Genomic DNA, 15,046 nt, shown 5'->3' on the forward strand with positions numbered 1-15,046 from the left:
CTTGCTTTGTTTTCTAAAGTAGTTTCACAGTGTTTGCATTTTGCAGGGACAACCTCAAAGCAGACTATTACACACTGTAAAAGTAAATAATTTTCAGGTTACCTGAATATTTCCAATTTTTCTCCAAAAGGCCTTGTGGATTTTGTTCAAATCCCTCATGTTGATTTAAGTGTGCTATTCCTAAGTGATTTTATTCAACCCTAGGGAAAAAGTAGTTTCTTCTATTTGAAACAGCATGATGTAGTGAAAATAAAACTGGTCCGTCAGTTACAGATCTGCTCGCAGCCACAGGCAAAGTAAATTTAAGGGGTTTAGTTTCTCTGTGGATTTTTGTTTATTTAGGAATTTTTCTCATCTACTTTCAAAAAGATTTGAGATGACTTATATTAGTTAACGTAATTATAAACTAGAATGATATGGAAAAGGGATTCTTTAGTTTTTTTCATCTACAAAATTACTTGTCTTAGGTATTCCAGTTGTGAATTATTTCTATTTGTAAGGCAAAAAGAGTTTGTTGAAATTAATACAATAGCTATCTACATATGAATGCAATTTTGAAGTAGCTTGGCAGTTGACTTCTAATGTCCAAAAATAGATCTAATATTGAAAACGTAGCTCTGATTGGTTGGTTCACATCTAAGATTCAGTTAGTTCATTTCTGACTAGATAAAATCAATTAAAGATTAATGCACAATTTTGAACATTTGTCATTTTGAAAATGATGATCTTTGAAATTATAGAGTTAGAAATTAAAATACGAGAACTTAGAGAAAGTTAAATGGGAGACTTTGAAAGAAATGCCAAATAAGGAAAAAAAGCTTTATTCTGGCTGATTACCCAGTAACTAATATACAAATTATAATTTTATATATGATTATCAATCAGTTAAATACATATTTACAATGCTTCAATTATATAATATGCAGAGATACTTTCATGTAACTGTATAATTGCATATTATCACTATCAGCCTTTTGCATGTTACTTGAACATTTCAAGGTACTTGCATTGCATACTTTGAATTTAGAAGGTGGATAAGGATTGTGAAAACTGGTGCACTAGACTATAGGTGACTGTTCACATTTAAATGAGTGGAAGAGACAAACTTAGAATCCAGGGCCCTTGGCGCAGAGAGTTCTTAGTTTTCACCTTTTTCCTCTGGACTGAGCACATCTCCATAGAATTTCTTATGATACATAGGAAAATAAAATGGGCTAATAAAAAGATGATTAAAAGAGACCAGATTTCTTTAAGCAGTAAAGCTTAGAGTTAAATTCGAAGTCCAGTTTCACTAGCCTCTGTTTTATATTTCAAAGGATTTGCACAGAAGAAGTCCACATGTGGAAGTGGTTTCACTCAGTTTGGTTTCTCCACTTCTTTGGCAGATGAAAATGCCAAATCATGAAGGATCTGAATGTGAGGATCCCTCATTTCAGGAGAGAAGAGGGATTTTCAAAAGTATTGCAAATATCCAGAATGAATGTCTTTAGTTAATTTAATGAGAAACCCCAACCACAGAACATTTCTAAAGCTCACCTTTGTGCTCTGCAGATCGAGCAGGCTGTATGTGGAGCTGTTTCTCACTGGCTGGCCATTTCCTCCTAACAGAAATTGGTCAGTTAAATACACAGAAGTGTAATTATTAGGAACTTTCTCATATGTTCCCATATCACGATCTTCATCGTGGGCACAACACTGAGCATGACACTCAGCAACACCTATCGATTAAGACCTTGAGCCGTGATCTTCAGGGGCACTTCACACGTTCTCTCGCTAAATCCATAGAACTACATTGTGAGTTGGGTATCATTGTCTCCAATTTATAGAAGAGGAACTAGCAGAGGGAAATACCTTGCTCCCAAGACCCTCAGCAACAAGCATTGTCATCAGCATCCAAACCCATGCTGACCTGAATTTACCACAGAGAATACTCTACTACCAGGTCTTTGCTCAAATGGAAAAGAAAGATGACAATAATTTACCTGCATGTAGGCCAAGCAACAGCTAATTTAGCACTGACTGTAAAAGTACTTTTCACAAAACTGGTATGATTTTGCTTTTCCTTTCTTATCACTTCCCATATTTCTCCACTTTTTGGTGGATGTTTCCATTAATTGCTGATGTGAGAGAAAAAGAGGATGTATTTCTTTCTTGCTTTCAGTTCCTGTCTTTTGAACACACAATGGTAGACACCTTCCATTTGTTCCCCTTTTCATCTCCTTTAAGATGATTTAAAAATTAAGAGATTTTCCCCACTTTTCTTAAATTTACACTTGCTAGAAAGCACAGGCTCTGAAGGATTCAACCTTAAATTTTTGTCTGTATAGTATAACTCATTTGCATCCCTGTCATCAAGAACATAATTTTCTAGCAAAAGTTTAAGAACTGTTTGCTTTAGCAATGCATAAAAAGGCCCATCCCTAATATCCAGTTTCCCTAGTATCCAGTTTCCTGCCATTTATGTACAAATGATTTGCATTTGACCATGAAACACATTTGTTCCTTTAAATACTGTGGGATTGTATGTAAAATATTGTATCAGTTTTAATCAATAAGTTTAATTTTAAAAAAAGAAGTAGAAACTTGATCCATCACAAATTTGGGAACATATCCTATAAACTTCAGTTTCTTCAATGAGATCTCACAGAATTAACACCATGCCATACTCCTCCCGTAGACTTATCATATAGAACGAGTCTAGTACTCTGGAAAATGGTCAGTTTGAAAATGTACTTTAATGCACGCACAGGTACCCTGCTGCTCTTATGCGTGGACACTAGAGAATGGGCAGAAACGAACGAGACCATGTTAAGAACTGGGTACTGAAAAAACAGCTTGCACTGAGAAACAAAATTATTCCCAAGATGGTGGGAGAAAGTTTTATTAACAGTTAAGAAACCACACTTTAACAGGCACATTTCACTGTAAGTGTAAACTGTTCCCTGGTGAACAAAATCAAGTTATAGGAAAAACACCTTTTCCGAAAGTGCTTTGCACAAGGAATTGCTGTAACTTGCTTATAACCTTAAAAGTTGTTTTCCTCCCTGATGCAGAGCCTTTAAAATGGGAGTTTGGTGTAATGGTGACTCCCCCCCAGGAGATGCTTTTTTTCCGTTGCCACTTATTTCGGTTCCACTCACTTAGGAGGAAATGATGTGTGCAAAGCCAAAAGCAGGATTGACCTGCTCTACAAACAAGGGATTCATTTACTATCTGTTAATTTATTGCAGCGGAATATCAGGCACTCTGCAGCAGTGGGCCAGGGATGACGTCAGCGGGCAATGGTAAGGACTTGTTTCAAAATTTACTACCTTGAGTGTATGCAGAGGTAGGATCAGGCCTTCCTGTGGGTTTCTAGTTGGTCTCTTTACACCAGTCTGGCCATCGCTGTGTGATGTACCTGGGTCACCTAGACGCTGCCAGTGGCAGAGCAACCGTAGCACCGTGGGGCCTGGGATTGCTAAGTGTGGGCGTGGGGCTTGGGCCTGAGGGTTGGGGGCACTCCCAGGGTATGTCAGAGGCCAGATTAGATTCAACAGTTGTGATTGCTGGTTTACGGCAAGGGTTAGCCTGGCCTTCCTTTGGATCTTTCACTGTCAAGTACAAATCAGGGTTATGGGCTCAAGCGAACTGTTACTTCTTAACTGTCCAGTGCTCAGTCATTGTAAGATGGCAATTGGGAGCCAACTTATATTTTATATTTTTTACCTTACATTTCGTAGCATGCAATGACAGCAATTAACTGAGTTGGATGAGAATGAAATATTTAAGTGTAGGAGTAAGAACTAGAGAAATATCAGCGCTATAAAAGGAATTACTAAAAGGGAGAATTGGAATAAGTATAAAATGGGTGGTAAGAAAGAGGAAGGGATTCTTTTATTGATATAAAACTAAATAATTTGATGCAGGAGAGATCTGCATAAAGTTCACTGGCTGAACTGACTGTCAGTTTGTTCAAGTTGGTTGATTTCATCATTTTGTGTGGATGAAGATGGGGAGGAGGTATTTGGAAGATAAGAGAGAAAAAGTAAGGAAATTGGTAATGAGTAAAGTGTTAGTGGGGAGTAAATAAGTTGTGCTAGGGACCTGCAGAAGTGAAAAAAGGGTCAACCCTGATTTGTAGAAGAGTCAGGCACCAGGATTTGAGACTGCCATTCACTGATTCTCTTTCTGCATCACCGTGGACTGTTAGAGGGAGCACAGAAGAGGGAGAACCCAGCCTGCTCTGGGCAGAGTGGCAGAGACTTTTCCAGAACAGGCGGTGTCTGAGTGGTGTGTGCATTTTCTCCAGACACCCTTGACACAGAGTGAAGAGGGTGTTTTATGTTCGTGGAAGAGTGAGAAGTTTAAAGTCAATAAACAGAGTTTATGTTTTGATTCAAGCTTGAGGATATTACTGAACTGACAAAAGTTTGAACCATAAGAATGACATAGTTAGCTTGTTTTTAGGTTTAGTCTGGTGGCAGCGTGGAAGGTAGATGGAAGACGGACAGCGGGGGACAGAGAGACCAGTTGTAGAGATCCGAGTGCTGCATTTGGCCCACTTTAAAATCTTGGGGTTTGGAAAAGAAATCTGGGAGTCTCTTCTGGCTTGACTAAGGATTGGTAATCTTGTACATCATCTCAGATGCCAGTTGCTCTTGGGGACTAAGGGAAGGACAGTTTTACTCAGAATATTTTGTGTAGAGAAAAAGGCGTCAAACTTTCTTATCAAAATGTAAACTTTTTTTTTCTTTCCCAAGGTCCTAAGATCATTTTATTTATTGCAATGTTATTTTTTGACAGTTCATTTGGTGTTTACTTTATAATGTTACTGATTTTGAATTTTTTGTGGTGCAGATATAAATGAATGTGCATTAGATCCTGACATTTGTCCAAATGGAATTTGTGAAAATCTCCGTGGGACCTACAAATGCATATGCAACTCAGGATATGAAGTGGATTCATCTGGGAAAAATTGTGTTGGTGAGAAGTTTCACCTGTTTTCTAAGACATTTCATGCATATTTCTTTCCTTCCTTTTTTTTTAAAGATTTTATTTATTTATTTTTAAAGAGAAGGAAAGGGAGGGAGAAAGAGAGGGAGAGAAACATCAATGTGTGGTTGCTGCTCACGTGTTCCCTTCTGGCAACCTGGCCTGCAACCCAGGCATGTGCCCTGACTGGGAATCGAACTGGCAACTATTTGGTTCACAGGCCAGCACTCAATACACAGAGCCACACCACCCAGGGCTACTTTCCTTCTTTTGATGCTTGGATGAAATTGCCCTTGAGGAACTTAAAGGAATGGGCAGGTGGATGTGATACACTTTGGGTGTCAGCATGGCACATGCACTTTCAAGTCTTGATTTTAAAAAATTTATATGGCTGAATTTTGACAATTTATGAATAATCATTTGTCAGATTTAATCCATAAAAGAGAAGCTCCTTAGACATATAAAATGCAAAGATCGTGAGCCCTTCTCATGGCTATGAAGACATCCCTGTTTTTATCATGAAGCAGCTCTTCTCCCAACAGCTTTTGAGGATTAATCAAAGAAAACCCAGCTTATTTTCAGTACTAACTGCTCTCTGTTAAGTTTAACAAGCATCATTGTTATGCTCTGACAATCCTTAATAAGGTACCAGCCAGTAACTAAATAAATCCTCCGGTTGAGAAGAAAATGGTCAACAGGGGCACCATTCTTTTCTTCTTCAACTTTCTCCAGTTGCCTAGACCAGTATTTTCTGAGATGTATTGTCCATTCTGTCATGTAGTGACATACCACCTCAGGCTTCCTGAAGATCAGCTTCTAAAACCAGAATATTGATACTTGTGGAAATATGCCACGGTGTATCCAAGCCAAAATGTAAGATGGTGCATCTTTTTCACTTGGAGGCAAACATATTTTACCTCAAAGCAAACATACTTCCATGAAATGGAATAAAAATTAACAATCTTCAAGGAAAACAGGAAACCTGGAAAAAATATAATAAATATATATATATTTTACTTTCTGAAAACCACTTAGGACTTAGAGGTGGATGTTTACTCCCTTCTGCCATTAGTGGTATTTTATTGGTGGGGTTTGAAATGTACTATTCTGAGGTGGTCCGTTTTAGAACATGTAATAATTTAGAGATGCTACAGATTGAAATAAACACAAATGTCCTTTTAATTCTTTCAACACACAATCTAGCAAATACCAAATACTCGGGTGCTGGACTCAACTATCTGCCATCCACCCATTAGAGGAATCACAGTGTGCTATGACCCAAGAAAAAAAGTTTCTTCCTCCTGTGTCCCTGCATACCAAGCTATTTGATTGGTCATGCTCCTTACTTTACCGTTTGAAGTCCTCTGGTGTTGGAAAGCTTGATGAAATACTGGACCCCGCCCAAGAAACTTGTAAGAGGAATAGGATTGAATTATATCATATACAACTTGACTCCCTTTAACAAGCATTAATAGCCCTGTCAATTAAATTTTTATTTATTGTGCTATATAGAACTATTTTTAAGAAAGACCATCTCTGAAATATCTGTAAATTATTCTCTGATGTCGTCATTATAAATATTCTTTCCAAAGGTCATTCAGTCTACTTGTTATTTCTGACTCATTTCAGTAATCCTTGTACCACAAAATGTACTTTGGTTCTCTACAGTTCTTTTAATCTATTACAAAGGACTTCATCCAAATTTAATGTTTTTGTAGTTGGCCATGTTTTTCCTTTTCTTATAGCTCCTCCTCCTACAAAACTCTGTTCATATTGACACTCTGATAGCAATATTAGAGCAATGTAGGTACTTTTACGCAGTGACACATGATGAGGGTCTGGACTCTATTTATGGTTCTATCTGTATACAAATAAGGAAAAGGAAGTGGTTTCTGGAGAGAAAGAGAGAAGAGGAAGCTAACCTGAGACATCCTAAAACAACCCCTCAATCGCTTTGCCCCCTCCCAGTCCCTGTGCACCTTTCTGAGTTATTTTTGTAGGTCTTCTGTTCTCTCACACTCTAATATTCTCTTGTTCTTTCCTATACTTCCACTGTTGTCCCTAAATAATTTTTACTTTTATCTTCTGTTTAATTACTTAAAGGCTGGCACATAGCAGGAGTACCTACTGCCCCTCTCATACAATGTACAGTTCTCTAATTTTGCAGGTTGAAGCAGAGCATCCTACCTAATAGGTTCCTCTGTTGTCAGGACTGCTGACGATTGTCACTGAGGGTAAAGTAGAGATATGTTACTTTGGAAAAAGCAGAGATCTTACTTTGATTATTTTTCACCTGCTTTCCTTCTTAACATGAGGCATTTTCACACACACAAAAAGAACTAACTGTAAAACAAAGCATCCTTTATGCTCCTATTTCAGTCAGCTTTTATCTGAGTTTCAGGCCAAATCGGTATCTTAAAAAACAGGGAGGATGGAAGCCAAATCCTCTTATTTGAAGTACAGGTTTCCTTTTTTGCTTCCTAACTTTTATTACTGGCACAAACTTGACTCTTTCTTCTGCGTGGTCTACATTGACTTTTGAGAAATGAATCCTTTCTCTCTCATACCCTTAATGGTAGGGACCTTTCACAGGCTACAGTTGTTACCTGAGCACACATGGTACTTCCAAACTAGGCTCAACTGAAAATGAGTTTTACTATGTCATTTTTCTATGAGGGCCTCTCTTCATTGGCAGACACAAAAAAGTCATTATTTATTTGGGCAGGCCAGAAAGATGCAGGGATGTTTTAGCGTCATCCCGAAATCACCCCATGGGAAGCAGAAAGGAGAGCTAGAGAAACCATAGGGATTTTGCTTTCATGCTTTGGTATATTCTCTAAAGTTGGAACAATTATCATCAGGCCAGAGGTATGTTCATATTTCAGATTATGTTCAGAGGTATGAGGTTAGAACTCAAAGATCCACTCCAACCATTTCCCACACAGGATTCCTGGGACTGGCTACTCTCTTAATCTTCATTATCAATTGCTCAATTTAAGTTTCCAGAGATTTCTGACATCATCAATTTAGGAATTGCAATATGAGCCTTTTGGACAATGTTAGTACTTCCTTATCTCATTTTGACAGAATTCTCACTATGCCACCTGCTCAGCCAATAACATCACTTCATACTCATAAGAGAATTTTATAAATATGTTGCTGACTTAAGTGTATTTGATGCTGTGAACCCATGCTCAATTTGTACATCCTTTATGTCAGGGCTACTGGCTCGTCAAATGATGATCTAAGCAGAATCTCTCAGTGTCTAAAAAATTCCTTGCGAATGTAGAGCCTATTCTGTGGGCTGTGTGATGTTATAGCCCAAACGAATACTAAAATAAAGCTGTGCAATTTCTCTTCTTTCTATTTTAAGTCATATCAAAAGGTGGATTTTGCATCAGATAGGCCTACTATTCAGTTGAAAGCAAGGAGTTTTCCCCAGGTCCCTAAATCTCGAGTCTAAATTCCTCATGGCAATTATAAACTCTAGAGATTGCCTCATACTTGGTAAACATAACCAGAGACACTTTCAATTATTCAAAAGAAGAAACACCCATCCTGGAACTAACACGTATCACAGATGAACCATACTTTTCTACATATTTATTTAGTTCCTTACATCAGTAGGATTAGTCCTTGGAGTTATGGTACAATGAGACACTTATGTAAAGATTAGTGATTTCCAGTGAATCCAGGTTTTCTTTCTGCTAAAGAAAGAAGTGTATTGAATGGTGTATGGTGACTCTAGACTCTTAAGTACAGATAACCAGTTCTTAAATTTCGGCAGTTTAGGCAAAAACCAATGGTATAGAAGTTTTGCCTCTTTGTTTGAATTAATCATATCATTATGACCTTGAAACCCTAACTAAAAGAGCAAAGATGTTGCATGCAAAGAATTGGCTCTTAAAAAAATTCGTTTTTATTGGTTTTCCAGATATTAATGAATGTGCATTGAACAGTCTACTTTGTGACAATGGACAATGTAGGAACACTCCTGGCAGTTTTGTCTGTACCTGTCCCAAGGGATTTATATACAAACCTGATCTAAAAACCTGTGAAGGTAAACTACACTTTTGTTCTCATACGATGTTTTTTTGCTGTCTTTTGGAATGCTGCTAGAAAACCATGAGAATGAATTGGAGTTTCTTCTATTTTAGACAACTATGCCACTTCAGTTGAGATTCTTTGGCCCTATGTGGTATTCGTATGTACTTTGCAAGCTACTGGTGGTACTTACCTGCAATTGGCATATTATTTGCTGTTTATTTTAAGTGACACTTAAAAACATTCATTTTGCATTTGCCTGAAATTGGCATTCTATTAGCTATCATTTAATAGACAGAGAAAATGTTATGTATATGCTGTTTGAGTTAGTTATTCATAAATCACAATTATATGTGCTCCAGATTTTCTGAATAAAAAGATTCATCCCTGTACCAGATTCTGACCTATAGAGATGTACTTAATTATTATCTTGGCATTTCATCTAGTCTAGAAAAAAATATGTTTAGGCCAGCTTTACTATCTAATGGAGAATACACGATAGCAAGTGAGGCCAAAGTTTAAATATTCATTCATGCCCAAGACTGGTTTTTAGCAGTAATGTTGACCTGTTTTTGTTTCAGACATCGACGAATGTGAGTCAAATCCTTGCATTAATGGTGTCTGCAAAAACACCCAAGGCTCTTTTATTTGTGAATGTTCTTCTGAAAGTACTTTGGATCCAACAAAAACCATCTGCATAGGTATTTATCTTTCTGAGAATGATTTTCCTGTGTTTATCAGTTCTGCTGCATTTCAGTATCTATTAAACATTATCCCCCTGCCCCCCACAGAAACCATCAAGGGCACCTGCTGGCAAACTGTCATCAATGGGCGTTGTGAGATCAACATCAACGGAGCCACTTTAAAGTCCCAGTGCTGCTCCTCCCTTGGTGCCGCCTGGGGGAGCCCCTGTACCCCATGCCAAGTCGGTAAGAGAAGCGGATGCTGTGCTTCCTGTGCCTGTCCTGCTTCTCATTTTGCTTAGAAATGGGAAGCCTAGTACTTCGTCCATCCGGGTTCATGGGGGGGATTTTAGGAGATTTAATTCGGATGACCTCAATGAAACGTATAACTGAATAGGAAACTAAGTATCAAAGACAATAATTTCAGGTAATTTGGCAATTTATTGTTTTCTCTCACCATATTGTAATATGGTGAGCTGGTGTTTCTTTTCTAGGTCAGCAGTTCCTAGTGGCTCTCCACAGAACCTAATGATTAGGGACCCTGAGCTTTATATAGGTGCAGATTTTCTTCCAAAAAACTGATTAATGTAAAGAAAACAGTATTCATGACTAAACTTCTAAATCTGTTGCAGCAAAGTTGAGGTTTGAGAGCCTTGCTGATGATTTTGTTGGCTCGATGTTTGGGTATGTAAGTGTGTAAATGTATATACTGTGAATGCTGCAGGGCTTGGGATCTGAAAGTTCTAGACTTTGTTTTCCACGTCCATGTTACAGTAATCCTGAAGTGTGATTCCTCTTTTAGGGCTAATAGCAAGAGAGAAATCTAGTCAATTTCTTCCTTGGTCATCCACTCAGCATGATTTTTAGGGTATCTTTGGGTCGCTTTGGATACATTGGAGAAATTGAGCTTTATTTAAGGAGACATTTCATTATTATTCTTTTTCACTTATGCAATCTCAGAAACACTTTGTTATCTCAGACTTATTCATAGCAACAAAATCTAATTCATGTTCCAGGTCCTCTTTCATGTTTCTTATACTAGGTCATAATTACAAAGTCTGGATATTGTTATCTCAAATTTGTTTTTTTGTTTGTTTGTTTTGTTGTGATTTGTTTTTACAGATCCCATATGTGGTAAAGGCTATTCAAGAATTAAAGGAACACAATGTGAAGGTATTTATGATTATTTATAAACCATCAATTTCTGTGTGCTTGAAGAATGCTTGTGTTACTTTGGACTGCATATAGATGTCATGTAACTTCACAGTAAGAAATATGCAGCAGAGAAAAAAAATAATGAGAACTGTAGATCATAACAGATGTTAATTTCGCAAGCCTATATATGTTATTGACAGTTTCAAACCTCTACGGCCCAGGTGCAAGGTGGCTGAAAATGTTTTAGGCTGACCTTGGTTTGAATTGACTGCACTTTCCAAATGCTATATAACAGGAAGATAAAATAGGAGTTTTTAAATGAGGCTGTAAAATTTGCATTTTTCTTGGTTTGTCATGGTTTTTTGTTTGTTTGTTTGTTTCATAGTCATGGATGATGTAGAAGAACATACTTTGCTGTATTATTTTTGAAAGTCTATGTGGATTGTCTTTAGTTTACTGTGATTCTTTCTCATGGAGACCCAGATAGACATAGGTCAGAGTGACTAACACAACCTGACATGACACAGCAGCTGAAAAATTTTAAAAACAGCAATTAGTCCCACATGTGGGATGAAATGAAGTTTTTTCCTGCTAAAATAAAGAGGAACACTGTAACCCCCACCCAGGGTCTTGCTTTCCAAATGATGACTGAATTCTTTGGCCTTTCTTTGGTCCAGACCCATTGTTAATAAGTTATCTGACCTCAGCAGCACATTTTGGTGTATGAGTGGCCATAACAACAACCAAAAAAAATCCCAAAAAGGTAAATTTTCCCCTTTCCATTTATTTATCTTACAAGAAAAAAATCTGGAACATTTTTCTTCCAGCATCCCTGGTTTGGGAAGTTATTTCTTCTAAATAAAGACACAGTGTGTGTGAATTTCTTAAATAATGCTCCACTTTTTTTGACATTGGCAAGTAAGTGCCTTTCTTTGGATTAACTTGATGGCGAATATTTTTCCAAATTAAGTGCAGAGAACACACTGCTCTGCATTAAGCAAGCTGGGATGGACCAGCGCATTTGAGAGAGATTGAGTGAATGATAAGAGGATGAATGTGAGCATCTTTCAAATCTTCCCCAACTCAAACTGGGACCACCAAGGTTTTGACAGAACAGCCTGAGACCATGGCTGAGTTAGAACTAGTCGTACACTTCTAGGGCCTTCTCAGAACTTCTCGAAAGAGAATGATTTTGCTAGCACCACATATTCCTCAGCAGGATTTTTTTTTTTTTTTTTGTATGCTTAGGTTCAAGCTCTTTATTCTTTGCTAGTTTGAAAGACCAGATTTCCATTTCTCTACCTATTTCCAAACATCTGGTCTCATAAAACTAACGATATGGCTCCCAGGAGCCTTATCTGGAGAGCCATAGTACCCAGAACTGTCCCCCAAAACTTGTACCAGTTCCCTGTCTCTTCAACTCAAAAATTACTCCTAAGTCAATGGAGAAACTCTTATATTTTTGGTGGCAGATGAGCTGTGTTTGTCACTATTCAGACATCCCAGAAGTTCTACTAAGCTATTTGGAGGCAAACTAATTTTGTGAACTTTTGAGGTTCAAATGGGCTTTTCTGTTATGAGAATAATTATGACTCCATGAATGGAATAAAGTAGAATGATGTTAAAGATATATATTAATTCATGCTTTTGTTTTCCCTTTATAGATATAGATGAATGTGAAGTGTTCCCAGGAGTATGCAAAAATGGCGTATGCGTTAACTCCAGGGGATCATTTACATGTCAGTGTCCCAGTGGGATGACTTTGGATGTCACAGGGAGAATATGCCTGGGTAAGTACTGAGCTCATTACTTTTCTAATGATCATTTCTGAAAGGTTATTAAAACTTCAGTTGACAAGATAGAGGGGAGTGTTTGGTTCCTAGAATAGACACATATATTCCGAATTCAGTATTTCCATTAGAAGCCATGGTGGTTTCCTGGGAGAAGAGCCTTCCTGATTTGCTCTTTGTTTATTCCTTGTATGAAGAGCAGAGAACATGTTAGTAAAGACAGACTTTAATTGATATGTAACTGTTCCTTAAATCACTACCATCACAATTATTAACCCAGAGCTCTTAAATCCACCCTCCCCCCAATATGTCATGGGCTATAAGACGCAAAGTGATTGGTAGGGAGAACAATTTCAATTGAAACCTGCGAGGCACGTCCTTCTGTTGGCCAGGAGGACAGGTCTTTGCAGAAAACTCTTGTGAGTGTCGGGAATGAAGAGTGCCACAGCCTTGATCAGTGAACCTGAGGGAGCCCACGGCTGTTGTCACTGTCGGTCGTGGTGGGATTCTCCAAGCCAATGGCAAGAGCCCAAGTGGCAATGGGTCAGAAGAGATGGGGCACAGAACCCCGAGTTCTTAGAAAGCTGCCCTATAGATTTGTAGTGACATTAGGTTTGAGATCCCATCATCATTCTTGTGGAGTCTGGCAGACTTATTCCAATGCTAATACTATAGCTTCTGACTGCTAGGAGTGTGTCTCTTGGATCACTGGTTTCTCAGTCCATTACTATGGAAATAAGGCTTAACCTCATTGTGTATCTGAAACCTCATTACCCTAAAGAGCATTTTTAGTAAAGAACCACTGTAAGTGGTTAAAAGAGTGGTATGCAGCTAAGGGATTTGGATCATTTACAAATTAGAATAAACAAACCTTTAAATATAGAACTTCTTGGTTTATAATGTAAGCAATATGAAAGAGAAAAGTTGGAATTCAAAGGCTAGAGTCTTTGTGTAACTATGGACGTCTGTTAATGCCATTCTGAGTCTTAGCTTCTTTGTTTAAGAGTAGTCAACATATAATGAGAACCTTCTTTCAGGTTCTTTAGCTGAAAGATGCTTTAATGTTTAATTTATAAATCGTTTTAAAAGTATCCATCTTAATAAAGGCAACTCTCATGTAAAGTTGCCCAGAAGGCTTCAGAAGCTTCCTAACATTAAAGGAAGCTCAGGCACTTAAGTGAGTGGTTAATAACCACCACTTAAAGAAGGAGAAAGAGAGGGTATACCATGCCTTATGTTTTAATTATACTTTACCATTTTCAGATGCATAATCTCATTTGAGCTTCACAGTACCCCCCTGAGAGATGGGTGGGACATCACTTTACGGATGTGGAAATTCAGGCTCAGGGTTAATAATTGTCTAAGACAAGCAGACATCTTAGTCACAGAATAGGACCAAATTCTAGGTCTTCTGACCTGTGGTCTGCTACTCTTTATACCCTTTTTCATAATCCGATGAATATGGAGTTGGAGCTAGATGTACCTCATGTATATCCAGAAGATTGTATAGATAAGCACATGTTGATGTGAAAGAAGTAATTGAGGAGAGGAGTGAATGGCTTTTCTTTGCTCCTTTCCTCTTTAATCTCAAGTGGGGCGTCCCTCTCCAAAACGACGTGGACCTGACGGAAAGGGTCCGGAGCTAGCTCAGATGTTCTCCAATGATAGAGACTGCAGTTTGCTCTTCACTACAGATGGGACGTCAGGACATTATGGCAGGCGTGCATGGTAGCAGACAAGTTCATGAACACATCTCCCCAAAGTCCATTACAGCACTTCTCAGAATACTGCTCCTTACTTAGAATTATCAGAAAACTCCTCATGTCAAAAGGAAACTTTACACGAATAGTAGGTGCAAATAAATATGAGTTACCCAATAAAAGAGTCTTTGTTAGGCAGGAATACCTATCACAAAACCTGGGTTTCTTTTGAGGACAAAATAATTCTAGTCAGTAAGTATATAGCAAATTACTGAGTGTTTTGTACTTTGCCTAACACAACACTGGCAGTTTGGGGGTAGCGAAAACAGGGATGCTCTCCTCAGCCTCCCTCTGTTCTCTGGCAGATAACCGTGTGGAAACCTGCTTCCTGAGGTACGAAGATGAGGAGTGCACTATGCCCATTTCTGGCCGCCACCGCATGGACGCCTGCTGCTGCTCTGTGGGGGCGGCCTGGGGCACCGAGGAATGCGAAGAGTGTCCTGTGAAAAGCACACCCGAGTATGAGGAGCTCTGTCCCAGAGGACCCGGATTTGCTACAAAGGAAATTACAAACGGAAAACCTTTCTTCAAAGGTACAATGGTTTTGGTGGTTAATTGCTCTTCTTTGTAGACTGACAGATGCATTTCCATGAACTTAGAGTTGTATTAATGGAATTACGAATATCATCAATGTGCTCAT

The 15,046-nt window shown here is 38.3% G+C and overlaps 1 protein-coding gene across 1 annotated transcript in view; it reads left to right on the top strand.

Annotated features, from left to right (window-relative positions):
- FBN1 (fibrillin 1) overlaps positions 1–15,046 on the top strand; it is a 223,807-nt gene that overhangs the window by 133,052 nt on the left and 75,709 nt on the right. The window contains exons 17-24 of the mRNA XM_054565457.1: positions 3,231–3,284; positions 4,840–4,965; positions 8,909–9,034; positions 9,600–9,719; positions 9,810–9,947; positions 10,824–10,874; positions 12,521–12,646; positions 14,712–14,939. Coding sequence (XP_054421432.1) covers positions 3,231–3,284; positions 4,840–4,965; positions 8,909–9,034; positions 9,600–9,719; positions 9,810–9,947; positions 10,824–10,874; positions 12,521–12,646; positions 14,712–14,939 — 969 coding nt within the window. The remainder of the gene's footprint in view (positions 1–3,230; positions 3,285–4,839; positions 4,966–8,908; positions 9,035–9,599; positions 9,720–9,809; positions 9,948–10,823; positions 10,875–12,520; positions 12,647–14,711; positions 14,940–15,046) is intronic.

The sequence above is a fragment of the Pteronotus mesoamericanus genome, unplaced genomic scaffold (assembly GCF_021234165.1).
Source record: "Pteronotus mesoamericanus isolate MK-2021 breed Mesoamerican mustached bat unplaced genomic scaffold, CSHL_Meso_final contig_164, whole genome shotgun sequence".
In the NCBI taxonomy this organism is placed as follows: Eukaryota; Metazoa; Chordata; class Mammalia; order Chiroptera; family Mormoopidae; genus Pteronotus; species Pteronotus mesoamericanus.